Genomic DNA, 23,416 nt, shown 5'->3' with positions numbered 1-23,416 from the left:
GTCTGTTCATGGTCTGAAAATAGATGAAATTGAAACCAGGGGGAAAAGTGCATTGCTTATTTTCCATAACATTTTATTGATGGGACAATGTATGTGGTTGGAGGATCAGTATATGTATATAATTAAGTACTTTGTTTTCATTTCTGCAGGGGTCACACTTGTGCATTAATGCCTTTCACACTCAGCGTGAACAGTACATTCAATCAGCAAGTAATATTTACTTATAAAAACAATAAAACTAAATTATTAAAAACACTTGTCAGAATAATTACATAGTCAAGACAAATTATGATGGAATTAATAAATAATAATCAGCATTATATACTTTTAACATCAATTGTTTAGCATTTCATCATAACTTTGACTTACAGTGAGGGTTTTTTGTAATCACTCCTATGTCTTCTCATCAGGCTTCCATAGTACTGAGATGAGTTTATTTCATAAAAGCTCAACTGAAAAGCTTAAGCATAAGTGTCACTAATTACATCAAGTGTCTCATTAAAGGCCTTGTCTGTTGTTGCTGTTGGTATAATTTACTGGCTATGTTTGAAAAGGTGCGGAGCAATGTTTTTAGACCATGATGCCCAAAAACTATAGTGAACTAGTGACTGTCACAAGAAAGGAATGTTGTCTGAAACAATGAATCATTAAAATAATAATAATAATAATGGAGCACTTTTGCCTATTTGATTAATGTTTGTACTCGCATGATTCTTGCACTCTTTGGATAATATCTTCATGGTTGAATGCATTTATTGTGAGTCGCTTTGGACAGAAGATTTCAGCTAAATGAATGTAATGTAATGTAATGTAATGAATGTTCAGGGAAGGACTAGTCTCTGAATATTTATAATGCTGTAGGCAACGTTATTTGAAAAACGTATATTGTATCGGTATTAACATAATAAATCAATGTACTTCACACACCCTGTAAAAACACGACAGGACGTTTTGTTTTTTTGTCATAATGAAGTCTATAATAAGGTGATGATAACACAGAATGGATTTGTTTTTTGTTATGGGCAACAAAAGAGGTCGAAAACATCGAAACGTTACAACGGTTATTCATTTCAGGTGGGGTGTGAGCCGCGTTCCGCTTTTGGCCCCTAGGAAATGGAACTTCTACTTTTGCGCAATCTGCATCGAATAGGCCAGGTGCTAAACAGGGCCAAACCACACAACACACACACACACACACACACAAACACACACACACACACACACACACACAAACACACACACACACACACACACAAACACACACACACAAACACACACACACACAAACACACACGCGCGCGCGCGCGCTCACACAGGATCTGCGGCCAGATGACGTTGCCATTTGTTCGCGGAAGTGGCTTCTGTCGTGACCGTGGAGGGGGGGAGGAGGAGGCGGAGGAAGGGAAGGAAAGGGAGAGTAAAGAAGAAGAAGAAGAAGAAGTTGAGACTCAAATCGTATGACGTTAATGAAAAGTGGGACGCGGATGAAACCATCGAGCCTTCGTCCCGTTGGATGAACTTCAGCTGAAGTCTGAGCGGTGACCGTGCGCTGGGCAGGAGGGACGAGTCGAGGGAAAGGGAGGAAGAGAGCTGGTAAGTTGCCCGATAAAGTTGGCCACACTTTTTTTGTCGGGGGGGGGGGGGGGGGCATGGTGTGTGCGTGCCATGCGTCAATTCGTCGCAGTTATTTTACAAAATATCCCCAAAAGTTTGGGGAAGGAAACATTTCAACTTATTATCTTTGGTGGTGCCTTCAGGGAACCATTGTTCTTCCCGTGTACAGTCGTGTGTGTGTGTGTGTGTGTGTGTGTGTGTGTGTTTCTGTCGCTGTCGAGACGCCTCGGTGTAGTGGAGCCTGTCGGTTTACTGTAAAAAAACAAAAAACAAACACATGTTGCTCACGATCACACAGGGCCGTGCACACGCCGGACTCATGTCTCGTGTTGTCAGACGTGTTTGGTGAATGAGCCTCACGTCTTATGGTCGCTGCCAGTCGAGCAACCTTGTCAAAGTAAAGTGTGTCAATGTGCTGCAATGAGTTAACAGTAGACGAGGAGTCACCTGAGTGGCCCCAAGCCTGTGGCCCCTCCAGCAAATCAACAGAGAATGTGTCACCAAACGACACCTTTACGGTTGTCATTGACAACAGTTGACAACTGGCAATGTGATGAAATCAGAGCTGAAAGGAGTAGCTCTTTTCATGTCGAAATGTCAAACATTTGCCGGATATATAATAGGCAAATCAGTTTGTTGCCATTTCGATAGATTTTATAGACTTAATTATAAATTGAGAAAATAATTGGCAATCAAATAATTATTAGTTGCAGCCATAAACTGAGTTTTTAAAACCAAAAAAAGCGAGAATCCTGGTCGTGTCGGGGTCAAGCTGAATCTCTGTGGGTTATAGTAAATAGTTAATCTGTATCTGTGAGATACAGCTGGCCATAAATCTGTACACAATCCTACAGCAAACCTACGGTCAAACAATTTCTTCCTGTATCCACGGAGGTCGATCGGCAAAACACGCCTCCGATGTGTTGAAACAGGGTCACGGTGACGGAGTTAGAGTCACCACCAACCAAGGACAGGCAGTCTATTATGGAAACAGACTCCAAGGCTATGTGGGATGATTGAGGTGACTCAAAGCAGTGGGCTCACTCGTTCTTATCAGGGTCAGCCACACTGTCCCGGCCGTCAGTCCCCGACGCGATGGTATATGGCTGAAGTTATCTCTGCTAATGAAACGGAGGGGAAGAGAGGCTCCGATCAACAGCCGATCCGAAACATTTTAGATCAATCACGAGCGAGACAAACAGGAAATGTTTTCCCCTACACACAGATACACGAGGAAAAAAACACACAACGCAAACGGAGGGACAGGCGCTGACATGACCTGCCAGTCAAAGCGGAACATCTCCTTCACTCCATCACAGCATTGGCACAATCCAACATCCACTCGATTAAAATTGGATCTTTCCATTTCTGCTCAGGCCATATCAGCGACCGATGAAGGCCCTAGTCCTCCTGACTGAGAGCAGTGCATGTCACTCTGTGATTGTTACAGCTTCACTTTGACACTTTGTGGGCAGTGAATGTTGGTGATATTCGCCTTGAATTAGTCTTCTTGTCTACTTGAAACTGTTGTAATGATAAAACACAGTGGTGAGGTACTAAGCTGCTGTCATTGTCTGTCCATGTGAGAATGTGTTTGTCTGTGTTTTTTTCTCCTGTGTTTTTGCTACTGTGTCCGTCTGTCTGTTTGCCGGTGAGGGGCTATGTTTGTATGTGTTTGTGTCTGGTGTGCGTGCGTGTGTGCGTGTCTGTGTGTGTGCGTGTTTTCTGGAAACGAACCGTAGGAGTTTGTTTTTGAGGTCGTAGCATGTGGTTGTCCGTCTCTACCTCTACACAATGGTAGCGGGTCTCTGATCTGTTTCCTCCTGTGCTACTCGGGTCAAGTGCAACACACTCAGTGTTTAGTACTCATTGTAAACCACAGTTTGATCGAAATCCTGTGCTAGGGTGTAATTTCCCAAAAAACTAAACTTAAGTTACAATATAATTACTGTCAGTGGTATATTTGGATTTTGTACTAGCTGGCCCTGTTTGTTACCTTGGCTTCGACATATACGGTACAAATCTGCTGTGTCATGCACTTTGAGCTGAGATATCTCTTTATGTCTTCATCATCTTTCAGAAGTCACCTCTTTTTGCATATCTTCCTACACCCTTCCTGTGTTGGGTGTGAGATTGAAATTGTTTTGCACAAGGTCACTTTAAAGGTTATTGTCAGATCTGGACCAGGCCAATTCTTCTCATTCGTGGCCTGTCCCTCTTAGAGCTGTCGTCACTGTGTTATGCTCTATTGTTCCCTCTTATCGATTGAATAGGATAGAAACTCGCCAATAAAATTAAAACCTCATGTTAACGCCAACCCACGAACAAAAATCAAAGTAATCTTCCAACTAGGGCTGGGCGATAAAATGATAATGACATGTATCGCGATCGACACGTAATGAATATCAATAGGAAATGCGTTCGATAGAACGTTTCAATAATTTTTTTTTCCTCGTTGGAATAAACCGGAGCAAAGAGTCTAGCTACGCTGGCCGCTAGCTACGCCGGCAGCCGTCCTCTGGTACCTAGCAACGTATGGAGTGACACGCCTAATAGCCAATCATGTAACAGTATCACGTTTGGTTGCGCCATCTCGTTGGCTCGTGTTTGTGTTTCTTAGGTCATAAAAATTATCAATAATTAGCGATATTGACCGATATGAAACACTTATATCGTGATACAGTTTTCAGCCATATTGCCCAGCCCTACGTCCAACACACTCCAGCTTGTAACATTTCAGGCAACTTAGCATAAAATCGGAAAAGTGAGGTCTTAAATCGAGAGATATCTGATCAGAGAACCTTTTGCATTTAACACTTTTGATAGTCGATGCTACAGAGTGACTCATCTGAGTTGTGTTTTACTCACAAAGTAAAGAAGTGAAGTAACACTGTCTACGTCAAATAAACCGTTATAGCAGGGGGAAGTTGTATGTGGACAGAGGCAGTGGGTGGCAGCAGGAAGGGAATGATGGAAGGACATAGAGATGTGGTAGTGTGGTTAGAGGGGCTGATTGGAGGGGGGGGGGGGGGGGGGGGGGGGGCGGATTGGCACAACCCAAAATAGCCAGCTCACATGTTTGCTGTGTGCGTGGTGAGCTATGAAACCAGCAGAAAGGCCTCCTGCTGAATGCCTGGGTAATCTAATGTTCACTCCCACCCCTAATCTTTGAAAATTTGATTGCCATTTTGCTGTCTGCATGCGCATGTGTGTTTGCGTGTCTCTTCAAATTTAAAAAAAAGTTTTTCCCTTTTGAGTTATGCTCTGTCCCACTGCTCCCTCTGCTCTCACCGTCTTCATCGTTGACTTCATATTGTCTCCACGAACGTGAACTGATGTTCCAAAGCGTCTCAGGCTCGCAATAGTCCATTGGGGGGAAGGGGTCGGTCCATTGGCCCGTTTACTCATCTACGCTTATTTTTTGTTCTTGTGAACATAGGAGGGTGAGTGCAAATCAGATAACAAACACCCACAGACACGCATACACACAGACAATCACACCGTATTCAATATAAGAGCAGACAGAACATGTGGCCCTGCAGCATGTGCATTAGATCCGGAGCTCTATCTCAGCACGTCTCTTACTGTTTCATCCTCTCACTACAGACTAGCTGGAGCTTCCACACAGGGTTATTCCATCCATGCCTTCACACAAACAAAACGCACACTTGCTCACTCGCACTGGGCAAGCTGAGACACAAACATCCTACACATGCGGCCCTTCCTTTCATTCCACAGTGTGTTTCAACATGCACACTGGATTATTGCTATTCTCCTATCACTCCTGATCTTTCTCCCTCTCTCTCACTTTCTGTTACTTTCTCCCACTCAGATTTAGCTTCATCTCTGTTTTATATCCACGTCCGTGCTGCGTCTCTGTGTGCTTGATCAACTGGGCCATTAATATACAAGGAGGTCCTGTGACCATCTCCACAGCTGATTTCCCAGGAGCAAAGCATGCTGGGAGTCCAGTATAGCTGCCATGGGCGGCATTGGAGTGAGATGTGATTGGCTCCTTGAATTGTGTGTGATGTATATGTGTTCATCGTGTTATGACGTGCACTTTGGTGTTTTTAGGGTAACAGACTCACAGGCAGCCTTGAGTTGGCCAATGGAATATATGGTAAGACATTTAAATGATCTAACCAGCTCATCAGAAACACACCATGACACAGTGGCAAAAGGGTTGTTTCCCCTCATTACAGTGTAAAGTCAATTATTATAATGATATTTAGACATTAATGAGAGGTTTAAAGAGAGTTAGTTGGTAAAACCTCCTTGAAATATTAATTTGGGGCTTCATGATTTTAGAAAAAAAAGCTCTACATCAGTTGCTTAGATATTGTGAACACAACCCTCCTAAATTTAAATGTTATTGAGTATAGATTCATACCCGAACATTTCTACAGAGGACTACTATATTACAACCTGACGCTGGTTCAATTTTCAGTTTGGCCCACATATTTCAGCACCTGAAGACATCTATGTTTCAAAAACGTCTCCATGCCAAAATGTTTTCTGGGAACTGCAGTTTTTAGTAGGGGTGTAACAATTCCTAAAATGTGTGTCCCAAGTGTGGCCTACATTTTCTCTTCATCATGATTATTACATGTGAACTTGAATATATATATGTAATGTTTTGTCTTTCCAGACCCATTCCATGTTTTTTTTAAAGCACCATTCAACATGAAAACATGATAATTATTCAATAGATTTTTAAAGACTTATGAGGAACAATTCAGTATGATACATTGTATCCCTGCAGCAGTCTAAAAGAAATAGTTACAAATTCTGCAATCAGTGTAATCGTACATGAATGAATCCCGTCTTTGTGATCGTTATAATGGTCAGTTTTGGTTGAAACGTTTTGATCCTGTTGAATTGTGTTGCGTAATGTCCATTAATTGAGAATTATATATTCCATAAAGGTAGAATTATTTGCAGGGCTGTCACATTAGTTTTATGGGAGATGCACCTAATATACCAGCAACTGAGTGTGATCCCTCGTCCTTAACGAAATAAATTATTCACCTACTAAAATAAATAAAGCTCTTAGAGAAAAGCAAGAATATCTTTCTGTCAACTCTAAGCCACAGTGTGTCATGTGTGTCACGGGTTACAGGTAGGGTGCATTCTACGGGTGGAAGGGTCTGTCCTCACCAGTCACATCCCTGTGTGGTTTCACAGGGACACGTTACCTCGACTGACTCATGTTCTCCTCAGGTTTGTTCCCTCACATAACCTGAGTGCACTGCTTGACTACATGATGCCTGGTGTAGTGGTCAGACACGGTACTGCAGGGAGTCTCGTGTTTGTGGGTGTCATTTGAGGACTCCTTGCTTTGCACTCTGCTGGGTTCCTGTTGCGCTCTACGGGTGGTTTCCTCTGATTTCCGCTACATTGCCTGCTCATCTCATATGCTTGAATGTCTTGACCAATCTCTGGGATCTCCACTTTCTCTCTGCTTCTACAGAATCACTCATCTGTTATTGTGTTTGCCTGGTAATAATAACCCGCCCTCAGTCTTGTATTACCATAGCGATATTTATTATATGAGTGTCTTTTTTCTTTCTTTTTGCAATTTTTCCACCATCATTAAGATTATATTGAGTGACTTCATGTTACACTGTGTGCAGCACACAAGGGGGATGGTGAACTGTCTTCTGCTGTATGTCTCTATCTCTCTCTCTTTCTCTCCCCCTTTCACTCTGTTTCTCAGGTTACCAAACATGATTGAGGGAGGTGGAGCCTTGAATGGCCAAAATGGATAACTCTTCCTCTCTACACATGCACACAAGTACACACACTCCCCCGAGTGTGAAGCATTAATGTACAGGAGCAAAGAATCTTGCCGTGCATACACATGTACACTGCTAAATGCAGAAAGGGGTTGGGGGGAAGGGGAGGAAACAGGAAGGAGGTAGGATGGGAGAAAAAGAGGTGGGGAGGGCAGAGGCAGCAGCCGAGTGTGCGCGCGCGCGAGCGAGAGAGAGAGCGAGAGAGAGAGAGCGAGAGAGAGAGCGAGAGAGAGAGAGAGAGAGAGAGAGAGAGAATGGGAGGCAGCATCACCCACCCAGACTGGGAGGAGGGGAGGACAGACAGCGTGCTCGTCCCTCTAACAGGCAGAGGTGGAAGGAAAGTGGGAATGAGAGACAGACGTGAGGGAAGAAGAAGAGCACAATGAAGGAGTGCCATTGTCCATCCTGGCAACACTGATATTTCACCATCAGCTAAAAGAGAGAGAGAGAGAGAGAGACAGAGGAGGGAAGTGAAGAAGAGGAAGCCAAACGGATGAGCGGATAGATGGAGAGGAGCTGCCGGCAGTGACTTTGTGAATTAATCGAGCGGAAGAGTGTCAGAGGAGAAGCACGTTTTTCAGGGAGTGGACGGACGGAGAGCGACAGAAACAGGAAGGAGAGGACGAATGACCGGACAGTCTGTTGCTGTATTGAAACATTGATGTGGTTCTCGTGTGAATACATGCTCTTTGAACCAAAAAAGGAGTTTATGTTTTTCCATTCATGAAAAAAAGAGAAAGAACTTTTCAGGAAATTGATGCTTTGATACTTACTTACAATTTGTAGGTTTTTTTGTGTATATATAGACTCTCTGTGACTTCTACTCGGCAGGATCTTATACAATTGTTTTCTTTGTTAGCTGCTGCGCAGATTATTCAGGTTGTTTTTTATGCAAGTTTTCTAAACATAAGTGTTTTAAAAGTCAGTGTTGATGTAGTTGTTGTTTATACTGTTATTAGAAAAGTGATTTTTGTTTTTTGAAATAATATCCGACATACGGATTTACTTTCTCTAACTGCAGTTGGCGCACGAAGCCGACATGGGATGTCAACATTGATTGGGTTTTATTGGTGGCGCGACGCTGGTCAAACTCTGATCATTTCCTGAAACCTATTGATTTTTCTGAGAGTCTGTAGTTTTTCCTCCTGTTGGATGGAAAAAAGGTCTTTGATGCAGCAACTAATTGCTGCCGTGTGATTTGATAAAGCAGTTATCTCTTTGTCTGAAGATTTCTGCCGTTGTCGGGACTATCCTCCGCAGGCATCTCTTTTAATGTCTGTTGCCATAGCAACGGGCGGCAGCTGCAGACGGAACAACATGTAAAGTTCGTTTTTCTTGTCTTATCTTTGAAAAAAATGGTGCTTTTCCATTGGGTAACTCGGTATATTTAGTAGATAAGAAGCAAAGGACCTGATTAGTTTAAGAGTTTCTCTTTTAGACAGGATTCTTTTTTTCTTTGCTAGACGTTCTTTGTCTATGTGGAGCTCGGCAGTCTCCGAGAATCAGGGTTGTTTCAGGTCACCTGTCTCCCCCTCCCCATTCTGTGTGTTGGTCTTGTGCGAATCCGCGCAGCCCTGTTTGTCCTGATCTCACCTCTTATCTACGGCAACTACGGCAACATCTTCATCAGTCAAGCCAGTGCCAGTTTCAGGAATGGCTGTTTAAAATTGATTATCCTGCTGAGTTCACTTGCACACATCACTCTGTGCAGCTGCTTGGTCTCAAGGCCACTGATCACAGATTATTTGGGTGCGCTGTGTCTGTGACAGTCTGCTCCTTTTACTGTCTGTGTGTAGGTGACTCAGGACTTGTCCTCATGTAGAGGGTCATCTCCTCTGCAGTCAACTGACTTGCACTGTGCTTCAGTACTTCAGCATCCCTTTGTATGAGAACACACCTGGAATTTCCTGATGTTTGACCTTTTCCCTTTTTAAGCGCTAATTGTCTCTCTACTAACTAATTACTAGACTATTTCTTTTTATTAAGGGGTGTCACAGACTTTTTGTTTGTTCTGCATGCAACTACCGGTGTCTTTTGTGACTTTTCCAGCCATACTTCTTCACAGCTTTCTGGAGATCATCCCAGCCTTTCTGGCAGTGCATGCGTATGACTGGATCTCCCACGGTGCTTTTCGGACCAGATGACCAGATGGATGACTAGCTAGAATTGCTAGACAATCCCTCTGTGGTGCTAGACTGGTGTAGGCGACTGTTCCTTTTGCTGTGCTCCCAGCGCCCACGGCAAGCTGGTGGTGCGCTGTGCTTCAAACAGAATTGCGTTATGAAATAGTCTGTGGAAACATCTATGTTTTCACTTTGCATCGCTGAGACACTGGTGCCAAATTTACAACCTTGTGTAAGAGGTGTAGGCAAGGTGCGTGTAAACCTTGCTCACCGTTCAGGGAGTAAAGGTCAACGGATTGTAAATATAACTAGTGCCTCGACAGCACTTGGGTGTAGGATACCTGCAGGACTGTAGGTGCAGCCTCGCCTCGTGCTGAGGTCAAACTGCTGCAGACTGTTGTGTTTGTCAGACTTTGGGTAGCAAGAGACTGTTAATGTAAACAGACTGTTTCTTGCCTTTTGGGTTGGACTATGCAGAATATGAGATGCTATGTGGTGTCTGTGCTGTTTGTTGTAGAACTGGGAGGTAACCTGCTGCTTGACAGGCCCTGCCTTAGATAAGGAAGGAAACAATTCTAGAGTAAAACATCTTGGCTTAATTGAATCATATTGGGCTGTGTCAATGCTCTTCTCTCAGGTAACAGACTATAATCTGGGTTTATGGTTTGAACTAGGCTTTGATAAAGTTACACAGTAAAGAGCAGCTGAGCCTGCAGAGGTCAGAACATCAACAGAGTGCTGATTTATTTGAACATTTCCCGGCTGGGTGAGTTCGTTCACGTACAACTCCAGCACCATTCAGGGAATCCTGGGTTGGGAGTTCAAACCAGACCAATCGGGTCTCATTACCATCACAACAAGCCCACCGGTAGTCGTCGTCAGCCAATGACCTACATTCTCTAGTGTTACATCACCACCGTGCTACTGCAAGTGTGTCAGTAGACCAGACACAGACAACATCTCAGACACAAAACTACCACTACCTAATGGTGCTACCAAGAAAAAACATCCTGAGGTGCCCGGTTTAAGAGAACACACCTGAACCGAGGCAGCCTCACTTGTTTTAGCCATATCAGAAACAACAGTAAGGAACAGGCCCATCTCAGCTGGCCCAGTCTTAAGCACTGACCTTTTTTTTCCCCTGTGGTTTTCTACTCGTGTCTAAATAGGTGACCATGTCTAGCCTCTAGCCATCCGTAATCTTAAAGTTAGAGAGGCGCAAAGCCAGGGGTCACAATTAATATATTAGACAGAGGGACAGTAAAAGGGGACAGCCTGGAGAACGGGCGAGCCCACGAGGGAGGGGGTGAGGGGGAGAGAGAGATCATCTGGAAGAGGAGAGAGGAAGTGGTGGCACGGGAGAGGGCAGAGGCGTTAGAGAGACAGAGGTTGGCGGAGTACATTGTGTGGAGGAAGAGAGAGGACTTCCAGGAGAAGAGAGGTGACGGGGAGAACGGAGGAAAGTGTGTAGAGAAGGCGAAGGAGGCCGTGCCCGAAGTTATCTGGAAGAAGAGAGGCGAAGAGGAAGGAGACGCAGGCAGGGAGAGAGCGAGGGCCATTCAGAGAGGCCCTGAAACCATCTGGAGGAAGAGAGAGAGGGAGTAAAAAAAAAAGGGAAGTCAGCGAAAGATTTGAGAATTCGATGAACTTGAAAAGAAGGTGTTAACAACGGCGTGCTGCTATCAGGCACTGAAGAACAGCCATACATCAGTAAGCCTCTTCTCTCTTCTTTAGCAGTTCTGGGTTTCATTGAGTTCTGCAGGTGCTCGCTGTGGTATCGACCAATTGGAGCTCTGTGTGTGTGCATATCTGTGTGTGTCGCTGCCGTCTTGGTGTGCACAGCCCCCTTGCGATCCCCTTGTTGGCGGCTAATAGGATTTTTATGGGCCTGTGTCAAGCAGGATAGAGCTGCCAAGAGGGGCGGCTTCACACATGCGCTCGTGTGTGTATGTGTGTGCATACCAACACACACACAAACACAGATAATCTAAGAGGCATTGTGGCCAGGGGGAAGGTTCCTACTGCCTCACATAAATGTAAACACATAACGTACAAGCGCTCAACCCCCAGTGCAGTAGCACATGCGAGGGGGTGTTGAGAGAAAATCACTTGTGCCGATTTTCCATGGTGCTGCCGACAGCTGGATAACTCACTGAGAGGCTGTCAAGTTGGGACAAGATACTCACAGATATTGTTTTACATTGTGGCAAAAACACCAAGATGAACACTATGACTACATCATCTACAGTCCCTGGGAACACAACGAACATTGAAGCAGATCCAAAGTGAACTGATGACAGAATGATCTGCACTGGTGCACTAAAAACAAACTTTTTTCATCTGCATTCGACCATTAACTGGGACACCCCGCTTCTCCTCTGCACTTTTTCTCAGTTTGCCATCATTGTGGATAAAGCCGCTTTTAAAGCAGTTTGGTTTTGGCTGCACTGCAATGAGTGGAGGACAGACAAGCAGACAGATGGGTGCAGCTCTTACATTGAGCAAGACAGACAGATGGCTGTGTGTCCTTTTTGGGAGAAACTTTGAATCCTGAGACAAAGAGACATTGAAGGAATAACTAGGGCCTGTGTGGACTTGCGCGGATATAAGAACAGACGCTGCAGATTCATTATGGAGCTTGTCCCAAAAACCAAATACACACACTTTCGGAGTGAATCGCTGAGCTCGACTGATGAAACAAATTCCAATCCATCATCGTTCCCTCCATCCAGTCCTGTTACCCCGCTCACTCCCTCCCCTGGTTTACCTTCTTCTCTCTCCTCCTCGTCTCTCACTCCCATTTTACCCCCCTCTTCTCCCCGCCCGGCTGAGAACAGCCCCACCACCCTCTGCTCCTTCTTTCCCAGGATGGGATCCCTTCGTCTGGGTGTCTCCGCTTCTCTTCTCCCAGGACTCAAGGCCTCAAGCAGGCCACAGCAGCCTCAGGCGCCTGTTGAGTCCTCCGGGGATGACAGGAGCAGCTCTAGCTCCTCCCCTCTGCTTCATCACCCTGTCCCCCCTCTAACTGCTCCTTCTCCTCCTCCCCGACCTACTCTGCAGGACATGAACCGCCTGGGAGGGGCGTCCAGGAGGGCACGGGTGGAAGGTGGGCAGCTGGGAGGAGATGAGTGGACGCGCCATGGCTCCTTTGTCAACAAGCCCACCCGTGGCTGGCTGCACTCAGACAGTGTGGTCAGCACTGCTGGTGTTTCCTACACTGTACGGGTAAGTGACTGGCACACACTCACTGACCCCGAACTGAAATATGTAATTACACTTCTTTCTTTCCAGTCTTTACACACATATATATACCCTCACTTCACATTTTTAGAAACCGATTCTTCTACTTTCTTCCTATGTTGTCGATGTTGTGTTCCATCTGTACAATGGGACTGCAGGAATGCAGGAAATGTCTGATGCTAATGTTTTGCCTTGCTGTTTTCTGACCAGTACATGGGTTGCGTGGAAGTGCTACAGTCAATGCGGGCGCTGGACTTCAACACAAGAACTCAGGTCACCAGGTGAGACTACATGCTGCTCATCACTGGCTCGCTAATTCAGCTCATGTGGTTTGACTTAGAGAGACACACACACACACACCTCATATTTTTCTTTGTCTGCTTTCTGCCCCACTTACATTCTCTTGCTTGTTTGTTTCTCTGTGTTAGTGTCAGACTGCATCTTCTCATATTTGCAGCTCTCTCAGGCCCCAAATTAGAATGTTCTGGAATTTCCCCCTGGTTTCCGTAGTGATGTGTGTCTCAGTGGCATAGACGAGTATTGTTGCCAGGGATGATAAATTCATTCACCCGCTGCCAGATTCTCATTTATTACACATAATTGTAAGTCCGGTAAGGTGTGAGGGTTAATGACATGCTACTGCAACTCTTGCGTGTTTTGACCGTTTCAGGGAGGCAATCTCTGTGGTGTGCGAGGCGGTACCCGGAGCCAAAGGAGCCCAGCGCAGGAGAAAGGTACACACCCTTACAAGGCATTATTTATTTATACAGCTTAAGTGGGCAGCTGTGGGAAGGGGTTTCTGGATAAGAGATGGATTTAGCTTGATTGTCCACTCTGTGGTCAGCTGGCTATTCAGTCACAGACACACACACACACACACACACACACACACACACCGATTTTGATTTAGGCTTATTGTACAATCTTGCGGTTAGTGGGCTACTCGCAGGTAATTACCAATCACTCTCTTGTATCTCTTTTCCTCCCTCTTTTCACAAGGGAGGCTGGAGAGGCGGAGTTGTTTTCTCCCGTGGAGCCAGTGTCAGGGCGCTACAGACCAATAGACACAGTCGCCAGTTTGCTGTAAAGACTTAGTGTGTCTGCGCCCTGTATTCCTGTAAAACTAAAAACATCCACCATAACAGTTCATAAAACAGGTGGCTAAATCCAGTGGCCAGCTGCCATGGCAGGGTTTGGCCTAGGAACGTCTGGCATTGTAGCACACTAGACAAAATGCAGTCATAGAATGTAAACTAGAATAGATTAACTAGTCTAGTCCCTCTGGTTTGGCTGGACTGAGGTTAATGTGGGCTGAGCATCTGCATCCTGTCTGGATGCTGCCATTCTCACACTGAACTCCAAAAATTTGGATGAAAACATGAGAACGGGAGGAGGATTTGGAATAAACAGGCACAATTGTGCTGGCGTGGTCTGTGTGATGCATCTTGGCTCAGTCTACAGTGTGTGAACTGTCCGGCCGGCTCCCCATTGGTCACAGTTGGCCCTCAAGACAGGATCACTTTCACAATTGCAGCTGTCCTCCAACTCCCACACACTCAGGCATTTGCACACATACACCCACGGGCTCATGCACAGGCAGGCAACACTCACTGTTAAAAATGACCCTGTAGGTTTTGTTTATCACTCACTGACCACATCCCTCTCCGCCCTTCACAGCCGTCCTCTCGCTGTCTGACATCCATCCTGGGAAAGAGTAACCTGCAGTTTGCTGGCATGACAATCAGCCTCACCATCTCGACCAGCAGCCTCAATCTGCTGGCGTCCGACTGCAAACAGGTTAGACTGAAAAGCAGCTTGTTCCTGAAGCTATGAAGTGTTTCTCAAGAAAGCTGTTGTTTTTTTTGGTAGCCCCTGACAGCATAAACACTTAGAGATGCATCTTATTGCGAGAGCTCTGTTGTAGGCGGAGGTATGCTGGTTCCCTGAGTGCATTTTACTAAGGTAGTTTAAACCTGAGGATCTCACTGTTTCTATTTTGATATTCCCATTTAATTCTAAGTGTTTGCCTTTAAAGCTTATTTCAGTGTCTAAATTGCTATTATTTTTTATCATTATGTCTTGTAACTTGAATTAGTATTGTGAGGATTTCAGATTTCAGATGAACTTATGCTCATTCATCTGCTGGAGTGCATTTTAGAATATGTAAAAAATGAATTAAAAAAAACATGATATTCTTTTTGCATGACCCAAACAATGTAAAGAAAATATATTTTGAATGTTGATTTAGACATCAAGACATAATCTATCTATATCAATACCTAACTCGTGTATAATTTTTGTGATTTAGTCAGCAGACGAGTGCACGTTGTGACCTTTTCGCATCATTCAGGGGATTCCCAGATAGATTTAGAGCCAATTCAGCTCCACATTGTTATCCTCCTCATTTGATGCTGCACAAATCCCTCTTAACCATCGACACAGGTTAGAATAAGATTCTTCTCTGATGAGTTAACAGCTACTGAACCATGTATGTTTCTTTGGCCAAACCGTATACAGCTCAAAGAAACGTGCCGTGCAATTTACCCATTCACAAATCCAGCCTCAGATAAAGAGCACACATTGTGCAGAGAGCATTAGTGAGTACTGTTGCCGTTATTGATCCCACACAGACGGCTGTTGCAGACTGTTAAAAAAAGTGTTCCATCCCCTTTTTATCACTGCTGCAGTTGATGGCGCTCAATGGAGAAAAAGCTCTTTTCTCAGTAATGATTCCACATTTGTCTGCCCATCCACATGCTTTCATCTCACTCTCCACATACTTCATGTCACCCATGTGCTCTCCTCCTCTCTCTCTTTCTCTCTCTCTCTCTCTCTCGCTCTTTCCTTTTTTCTCCACAGATAATCGCCAATCATCACATGCAGTCCATCTCCTTTGCCTCTGGAGGAGACCCAGTGAGTCACCCAAAGTCAGCTCAAATCTCACTCTGGACATTTTCTATCTGTGTATCCTTCCTTTTCCCTTCCTCTGTCATTGTCTATTCCTATGAATACCACTCACTCCATTGCGGCCTCGTTGGTTTGCAGTGTTTCTCTTCCAAGCCTGATCTCACCACATCCTTGTTATCTCTCTTTCAGCTTGGTGTGTGTTTAAACTTCTTGTATGACTTTAAGGCTGCAGCTTTGCTTTATCCCTTTCTTCTTCTTCTTCTCAGCCTTTCTATCTGAAACCTGCCCTCACTTTTTTACCTTTCATCGATTTTTCCCCCCTTCCCCTAACTTGTCATCCTCTCTGTCCCTCAGGATACGGCTGAGTACGTAGCATATGTGGCCAAAGACCCAGTCAACCAGAGAGGTGAGGAGAAACCGTCACTCAGACAGAATCTGTCAATTTTTTGGAATATTGTTTTGACCATAATCCTCTGATGCCTGTGTTGCAAATCTCTCTAAATTCACTCTCACTGCGTGGTGATTTGAGATTGCACCTCCAGAAATTGCTATGAAAAAAAATACAAGTAAGCCTTTTTGTTAAAATATAAATGAATCCTTTTAAATAAATCAAATGGCTCTATTCATTCTTTTTTTAATTTATTACGCTGCCAACTGAAGACATTGCTGACCCAGAATACAGAGGAAGAAACAGTACATTAACTGCAGAATCTGCTTTTTTCATGCTTATGTGCTAAATATATGAACATGTGGCTTGATTTTCCAAGCACTAATGGTGAATCTGTTTCAACTGAAAAAATGTACTGAAATTCTTCAGGATTAGCTTGTAGACATCATTCAGCACCAATTAAGATGTTAGTAACAACATTATTCATGTGATTCTGAAATTGATGGGCAACTACAATGGGTACACCTGAATGAAATTCACTTTTTTTGTCAGTATCTGAAAATACACATGCTTAAACAATTTCATATTTGTCTAGCTGACTGCACATTTATCTCAGCTATCTCCGATGAAATATCATTCTTATCTTATGTCATGTGTGCATCCTCTCTTTCAGCATGTCATATCTTAGAGTGCTCAGAGGGTTTAGCCCAGGAAGTCATCAGCACCATCGGCCAGGCCTTCGAACTGCGTTTCAAACAGTACCTAAAGAACCCACCCAAACTGGTCACACCACATGACAGGTAAATGTGAATATCCATGCTCACCTGAGCCTAAAACAAGAGCTTATGTTGTTGTGTATTTCTCCACCCACCATGTGTTTCATTATCTGCTTTTGGATCGCCCCTGTCTCTCGCAGAATGGCTCCGTTTGACGGCTCTGCGTGGGAGGAAGAAGATGATGAGGCTGCCCCGCCTCCTGATGTCCCTTACTATAATAATTTCCCTGGAAAACAGCCTCCACCTGGTGGACTGGTTGACATGAGGACCCGCCCAGGAGCAACACTGGTGAGAAAAGTGCAACAGGAGAGGGAAACATACTCATACACATGCTTCAACATATCCAAACACTGCAGTCAAGAGATTATATACACTAAAGAAAATTGTGTACACAGTGTGTTGCTGTGAATGCTCAATTTTGACGCTCATCGCAGCTGTAACCCTGTTCTGTTTGATACATACATATTATTATTGACTTCTATAACCCTTTGAGTAGGCCAGGGAACACATTTGAGTGTGTTCACATGGTGCAGTGACTCATTATTTGTTTGTGTGCCTCTGTGTTTGCAGCCTTATGGACAACCAGGACAGAATGACATTCACAAGCAGCCTCTGCCGCCTCTACCAGGTGGGATCTGTCTGTCAGTCTGTCAGTCTGTCAGTCTATCAGTCTGTCTGTCTGTCTGTCTGTCTGTCTGTCTGTATCTCTCTCTCTGTGATTCACTGTGAAGCTGAAAGGAAATGACTCGGGGTATTAATACAGGCTAAATTCAGTCACACTTTTTCTCCACTGTCTTGTCTTTGTTGTTTTGTTATTGCCTTGTCTCGGCTGGTTAAAATTCCCTTTAATGTACACAAATGATATGAGACATGCGAAGTGCCAAGGTTACTGATGTATTTTTTCCCCCCTTCTTTTTCTTAGTGGGTGCCAAAGAAGGAGGGCGGGAACTGTTTGATGACCCTTCATATGTCAATGTGGATAAACCCCGCCCCCCAGTTGCTGCAAATGGAAATGCGCACAGAGATGCTTTTGACATGAGTAAGTAGCTTACATGGTCTATCTGTGCTTTTATGTTAGTTAAGCGTACCATCTGCCAACGTTCAATAATATCAGATTGATGAATCCAGGTAAGATGGACTGCCATAAAAAGAAAAACAACACAAAAAACACTGGGAGTGCAAATGACTAACTAGCTCGCTGATTAACTAAATACTGAAACATGATTTCTTGTAAAATGACAAGATATGTTTCGAAATTTAAATGACCAAAATGACTGGCAACTGAAATATGAAAAGATTTGACCATGTTGCAAGCAGAAGGGTTATTCAGTGACTTAGTAGCTGAGCAGAATGTTGTGTAATTTACATTCCATATGACGAGTGGAGCAGCAAAGCCTTGAAGGGAGATAAGAGAATTAGAGTGCCTTTGTCCATTACAGGGGGCATCTTGTGTAACATGATTAGTTGAATGGTTATAGCTGTTCATGGTAAAGACACAGTCAACTATATATAGCACACACAGCTTCCGTCATAGACCATGTGACGTGGTTCAATCATTTTTATGCCTTCACGTCATGTCCATCCATCAGTAACTGCGTCCCTAGTTATGACAAAATTTAACAAAAATATCAAAAGGTCAGCTTCACTTTTACATCATAATGTTCTGCAAAAACTCCTTTCTCTTTTCCATTATTAAAGGCCATCATTCAGGAATATGATTCAGATTTTGCAACATCACAACTTCACAACTGCACAAAATGTATTTGAGGGTTACATCAACTAAATAAAATATTTCATGTTTATCTGTTTTTTTTTTCTTTCTTTTTTTAAAGAGCCATTTGATGATGCCCTGGGGGTTTCTGGGAACAGTGGCCCAAGCTCTGGGACAACAGCGCCCCCTCTGGTGCAGCAGTTGCAATGCGAGGCCTGGTTCCATGGTAGCTTAAGTCGCAGGGAAGCGGAGAGGCTGCTGACCCGAGACGGTGACTTCCTTGTGCGGGAGTCCGGGACTACGCCTGGACAGTACGTCCTCACTGGACAGCAGGGGGGTCAGCCCAAACACCTGCTACTGGTCGACCCAGAGGGAGTGGTGAGTCAGGGTGGGAGGAAGAGATCATAAGGGAAAAGGGGAAGGAGAAGGAGAAGAAAACGGGAAAGGGACATTTTAAAATACTATTGTCCTAACACGTGTATTTAATGTTTACGTTGTTTAAGTTGCCTTCAATTTTTTTGTGTTGTGTTGTGTTTTTTGTCTTTTAGGTCCGTACAAAAGACCATCGGTTCGAAAGTGTGAGTCACTTGATCAGTTACCACATGGACAACAGACTCCCCATCGTATCAGCTGGTAGCGAAGTGTGTCTCCAACAGCCAGTTGAGCGCAGGGCCTGATATAACACCGACCAATGAAACACCACCAAATGTACACACACTTCTCCTGGAAATCAGCACATCCATATGCTATAACACACACAGCAACACTGCACTTAACACCCTCAAAGATACACAACAAAAATACATATGCAAACACATAGCAATGAAACCCCCCCCCCCCCCCCCCCCCACCATTTTCTCTGCAAAATCACGCACATGCTGCTGTTGCCACATGTTCCTGTCCTTTCTGAAAGCCAAACTGTGACCTGCAGTCCCTCCTTGACCCCACCGACCATCAGACGCATCCCTCCACAACGGAGAAGCACTGCTGCAATTTCCCAACAGCCTACTGTGAACCAGGGAGGAACCTCTTTGCTAATTTCAGAATGGGAAAGAAAACAAATGCAATTTTTTTTAAAGAAAAAAAAATCTTAACATTCAAGTATGAAAAACCCCCAACAAAAAACAGAACACTTTACTTATACGTGGAATTGTGTAAAAAGAAATAGTGAAACTGGAGAGTGAAGAAAGGAACATGAATGTGACATGGAATGAGTATGTGCTCTCTCACTGTAGGGGAAATGATTTCCCTCCTTCGACTGTCGCTTGATCGTATTAGGCAAATGCAAACTTGGACGGCAATGGTTCTTTGTTGTGGACAATGAACCAGGCTCGGACATAAACTCTCCCTTTAGGTGTCACGTGAGCTCTTCAGCAGCAAACCTGCCTCCGACTTAGATCTTATTTTGCCGGATGAATATGCATAAACCATGTTGACTTCCAATCTAATCAGGAGGGCCTCCCTGCCAACAACCACTCTCCCATTAAAAACTTTTGAACTTTGAAGTGGAGTGATACCTGATGATGAGGAAAGCCTATATGCAAAACTGGGACTGCTATGCCAATGACCATCATATATCTTTTTTGTTTTGTTTTTTATCTTGAGACTCATGACTAATTGGACATTGGGCTTTTGGGAGGATCTTAACAGCTGTATTTCCCTGATCCCTCTTTAGACACGGATACACCTTTACACCACACACGGTCCGCACCACCTGTCATGCCAAAGAACATGAACTTGGTTCCTAACAGCAGAGGAAGCCATAATAATTATCAAAAGTTGTCTTTTCTCTTGTGTAATTATAGCATTGGGAGCTAGTTAGTTAGAAGGATAAACATAAAATGAGCCTGTTTTAGATGGAAGAAGAATCAAGGTGATCGTGCCTGAATACATCAAAAGTATATTTGCTTTCACCTCCGAACACAACAACTACTACATTTAGAGAGTGCAGACCAAGATCATTCTGGCCTACAGCTTCTCTTTGACATCTTAGTATGTGTTTGCATTGACAATCTTTGGGTTATATCCTCAGAGTATTCTCTGAAGCAAACTGAAAGCAATTGAGAGTTGTTAGAGGAGACCCGTTTAAATGGCGTCTGAGGAGAAATGTTGAGAGGTCTAAGCAAAGAATTTCCCTCTGCAAAAACTGATGCAAAGTATGTTGTTGTAACTGGTTGGTAACTTTTTGTGTATTGTGATGTTGCTTTACTTTTTTAGTCACTTGAGTTGGAATCATTTTTAAAAGCTTGTATCAAATGAAGTGGTTCTGGGGTGACTGAACATAAAGCTGTGCATGTTTTTGGAGCATCGCCAATGGTGAAATGTTAAGCCAAATGCTGCTCCGCAGTTATGCTGTTTTCACAATCTGTCGAGGATCTGCAGGGAGGAGTTCTCCTCTCTTCTTCCTCCCTCAATTCATGATGTTGGTTCTTGTTAAATATCTTTTATATCGTGCCTTGTTTCTTCAATGCAGTCACGTCACTTCAATGCAGTCACCTTATGTACTTAATTCAAATGTAGTCCACTACAGGAGAATCTCACACAAGCCTCTCAGTTAAACAAAGACGCAAAAATTACACTCCAGTTAACACACACAAACAGGTCCAGTGAGGGCAATCTCCTCTGATGCACATTCTTGCATTCAGCATAGAGTCACAGATACTTGATGTCACCACAGTGGGGATATTTCATGACCATCTGTAAATAACGTTAGCTATTGATTGGTCACCTTAGTTTTGGATTATTGTTGTATATTTGACGACGTATGTGATGAGTACCAAACGAGCCAGACACCACAGCACTGAGGCAGCTTCTTGAAGCCAATTGAACTTGTCAGAGATTGTGGCCAAACTCCTGATATATGAGAAGGGATCTTTTCAACTTAAACCTTAACTGTCAACTAGTCGTCATACCCTGAAGTGGGCTCACCTGTAATTTAACATGCACACGCATACCAGTGTGACAGCTGGGTCAGTCAGACACTCGCGCTTGTTCCGGTGTTTGTAGGTCAGAGATGGGAAAACCAGAGCTTTAAGTTCTGCCAGTGCGCGCTCTCTCTCTCTCTGTCTCTCTCTCTCTCTCTCTCTCTCTCTGTGTGTGACCCACCTGACCCTCTGCATCATTAGAGACCTGCTCCCATGTTAACTTTGTAATTACAGTTGCCTTTGTTGCATGAATTGTTGTTGGTGATGGTTATCGTGCTGATGATGTTGTACTTTTAATTTGTGTTTTTTTTGAAAAGCCAAAGGTTACTTTCAGATTGTGTGCACAGATATTGATTTTTACTTTACATATTTCTGTTTTAATACTTTTTGTTTTTAGGGAAACATGTCTGTTTACACCTGTATCTGAAAATATAGATTGCATATATAAATACATTTATCATTCATCTCTCTTTTCGAGTTTTGCTTTTGATATAATTTTTTATTTGAGTATTTATCACCTTGCCGGGCAGATTTATTTATTAAAATACACAGAAAAACTTGAAAAACAGCACATGCTGCTAGATTGTATGATCCCCTGTCACATACTGTCCCAAATAAAAGAGTCGGAAGAAGTGCAGGGGTGTTATTGGATCTACTGGAACTGTCCTGTTTGTGAACAGATGAGGCTGCAACAGAAGGGGGCTGATTCAGGGATTATTAGAGCTCAGAGAGTCTGTGTGGCGGGGCCGCTATACAAAAGAGGGGGACCGTGCACAGAAAAGGTAAACAATGCCTTCAATCGATCAGCTGATGTTTGAAAGCACAGAGGAGTCTAGAAAAAGCAGGATGGCAACCCACAGTTCATATAGGAAGTTATAAGTAGAGGAGCTAGCTGTGACAGGTATACAGAGCAGACCTCAGCTATTACACAAGCCTGGTCCATTTGTCAGGCCTCTCCTCCTCCTATTTTACCTCGTCGACTGCCCTCCTTCTTGCCTCTGCCTGATCACTCCCTTTCCTCTCTGGAGCAATGCATCCACAGCGTCCTCTTCCCCAAGCCATGCCCTCCTCCTCTCTGGGACAGCACCTGCGGGACATGGCCATGGGTCTGGGACGAGGCAAGAACTTCCTGGGAGGAAACTTTGCCTACAGTTTCATCCAGTCGGTGAAGGAGTGCCTCTATTTTCTGCTCTGCTGCTGGTGCATCAAAGAGATCCTAGACTGACGGACTATGAGAGAGTAGATCAAGTAGATCAATTTTCCCTGTTTCTCTATTGGCTCCTATTGTGTGATTTCAGCCAGCTTTTATTTTATTAGAAATGGGGTGTTTGATCAGCAATGCTGGCAAAGCATTGGCAAGTATGAGTCTTGTGTCCTATGACAACAATTTGCCACTTAAGTGTGAAAGTGGCAACTTCATTGAGAAATAGGTTTACTAAATTATAAAAGGTTTCACACATTTTTCTTTCTGTTTTCAGGGTCTTTATACAATGCTCCTCTTGGGGTTTCAGAAAACACACTTGCACGTTTCCAGATGCTACAAATGTTCGTTGTGGGGTTGGTTAGTTTCTTGAAGTTTCCTGAATTCAACCGTGCTGATCTGATCTGATCTGAGATCTTGAGGAATGGTACCACTGATGTTCACTGTGGAGAAACTGGTGTGGCAATGAATAAACAAACTAATGAATAGAAAAATATTACCTTTATGACTGCACTTTTGTTCATTTTTCTTTGGTTAATTTGATAGTGAAACAATGAGAAAAAAACATCTTGATTTAGATGCACTCTTGTTGCTTTCATGTGCCTTCATTGAGACTTTATGGCTTGTATTTATGTAATTTTAATGTTGCATTCCTGTATAGAGGTCAAATTCGTGATTTATGTATTAAACAAACGCAGTGGAGGAACTTTACAAGGATCTTGCGGCCTAAAAAT

At 43.8% G+C, this 23,416-nt stretch overlaps 2 protein-coding genes across 5 annotated transcripts; both read left to right on the top strand.

Annotated features, from left to right (window-relative positions):
* The first annotated feature begins 1,377 nt into the window (after nt 1–1,377).
* shc1 (SHC (Src homology 2 domain containing) transforming protein 1) lies at nt 1,378–21,945 on the top strand. 4 transcript variants are annotated; one of them, XM_047335461.1, is made up of 14 exons: nt 1,378–1,593; nt 2,991–3,075; nt 12,593–12,760; nt 12,986–13,056; nt 13,446–13,509; nt 14,453–14,572; nt 15,635–15,688; nt 16,037–16,088; nt 16,744–16,870; nt 16,987–17,134; nt 17,417–17,474; nt 17,769–17,885; nt 18,679–18,935; nt 19,106–21,945. In XM_047335461.1, exons 3-14 carry the CDS (start codon nt 12,599–12,601, stop codon nt 19,232–19,234), a joined length of 1,359 nt encoding a protein of 452 aa, XP_047191417.1. In that variant the 5' UTR covers nt 1,378–1,593; nt 2,991–3,075; nt 12,593–12,598; the 3' UTR covers nt 19,235–21,945. The 4 variants fall into 4 exon arrangements, with proteins under 4 accessions (XP_047191417.1, XP_035486763.1, XP_035486777.1 ...); XM_035630884.2 differs by lacking the exons at nt 1,378–1,593; nt 2,991–3,075 and adding exons at nt 5,692–5,737; nt 6,737–6,837 and having other exon boundaries at nt 12,596–12,760; XM_035630870.2 differs by lacking the exon at nt 2,991–3,075 and having other exon boundaries at nt 12,596–12,760.
* A 146-nt stretch (nt 21,946–22,091) lies between these two features.
* Nucleotides 22,092–23,410, top strand: LOC118309159 (lens epithelial protein). The gene is made up of 2 exons (XM_035630966.2): nt 22,092–22,729; nt 22,960–23,410. The coding sequence occupies exon 1, from the start codon at nt 22,512–22,514 to the stop codon at nt 22,704–22,706; it is 195 nt and encodes a 64-aa protein (XP_035486859.1). The 5' UTR covers nt 22,092–22,511; the 3' UTR covers nt 22,707–22,729; nt 22,960–23,410.
* Nucleotides 23,411–23,416: the final 6 nt, after the last annotated feature.

Source organism: Scophthalmus maximus, chromosome 1 (genome assembly GCF_022379125.1).
Source record: "Scophthalmus maximus strain ysfricsl-2021 chromosome 1, ASM2237912v1, whole genome shotgun sequence".
NCBI classification, from domain to species: Eukaryota; Metazoa; Chordata; class Actinopteri; order Pleuronectiformes; family Scophthalmidae; genus Scophthalmus; species Scophthalmus maximus.
Note: the sequence above shows the minus strand (reverse complement) of the source record. Positions and strands in the feature narration are given on the sequence as shown.

Bases quoted from the DNA above. Each gene is read 5' to 3' on its own strand.
- shc1 (XM_035630861.2), top strand. From the start codon at position 12,167: ATGGAGCTTGTCCCAAAAACCAAATACACACACTTTCGGAGTGAATCG. The intron at 14,573-15,634 runs GTTAGACTGAAA...TTTTCTCCACAG, and splicing joins TGGCGTCCGACTGCAAACAG to ATAATCGCCAATCATCACAT. The intron at 15,689-16,036 runs GTGAGTCACCCA...TCTGTCCCTCAG, and splicing joins TTGCCTCTGGAGGAGACCCA to GATACGGCTGAGTACGTAGC.
- LOC118309159 (XM_035630966.2), top strand. From the start codon at position 22,512: ATGCATCCACAGCGTCCTCTTCCCCAAGCCATGCCCTCCTCCTCTCTG.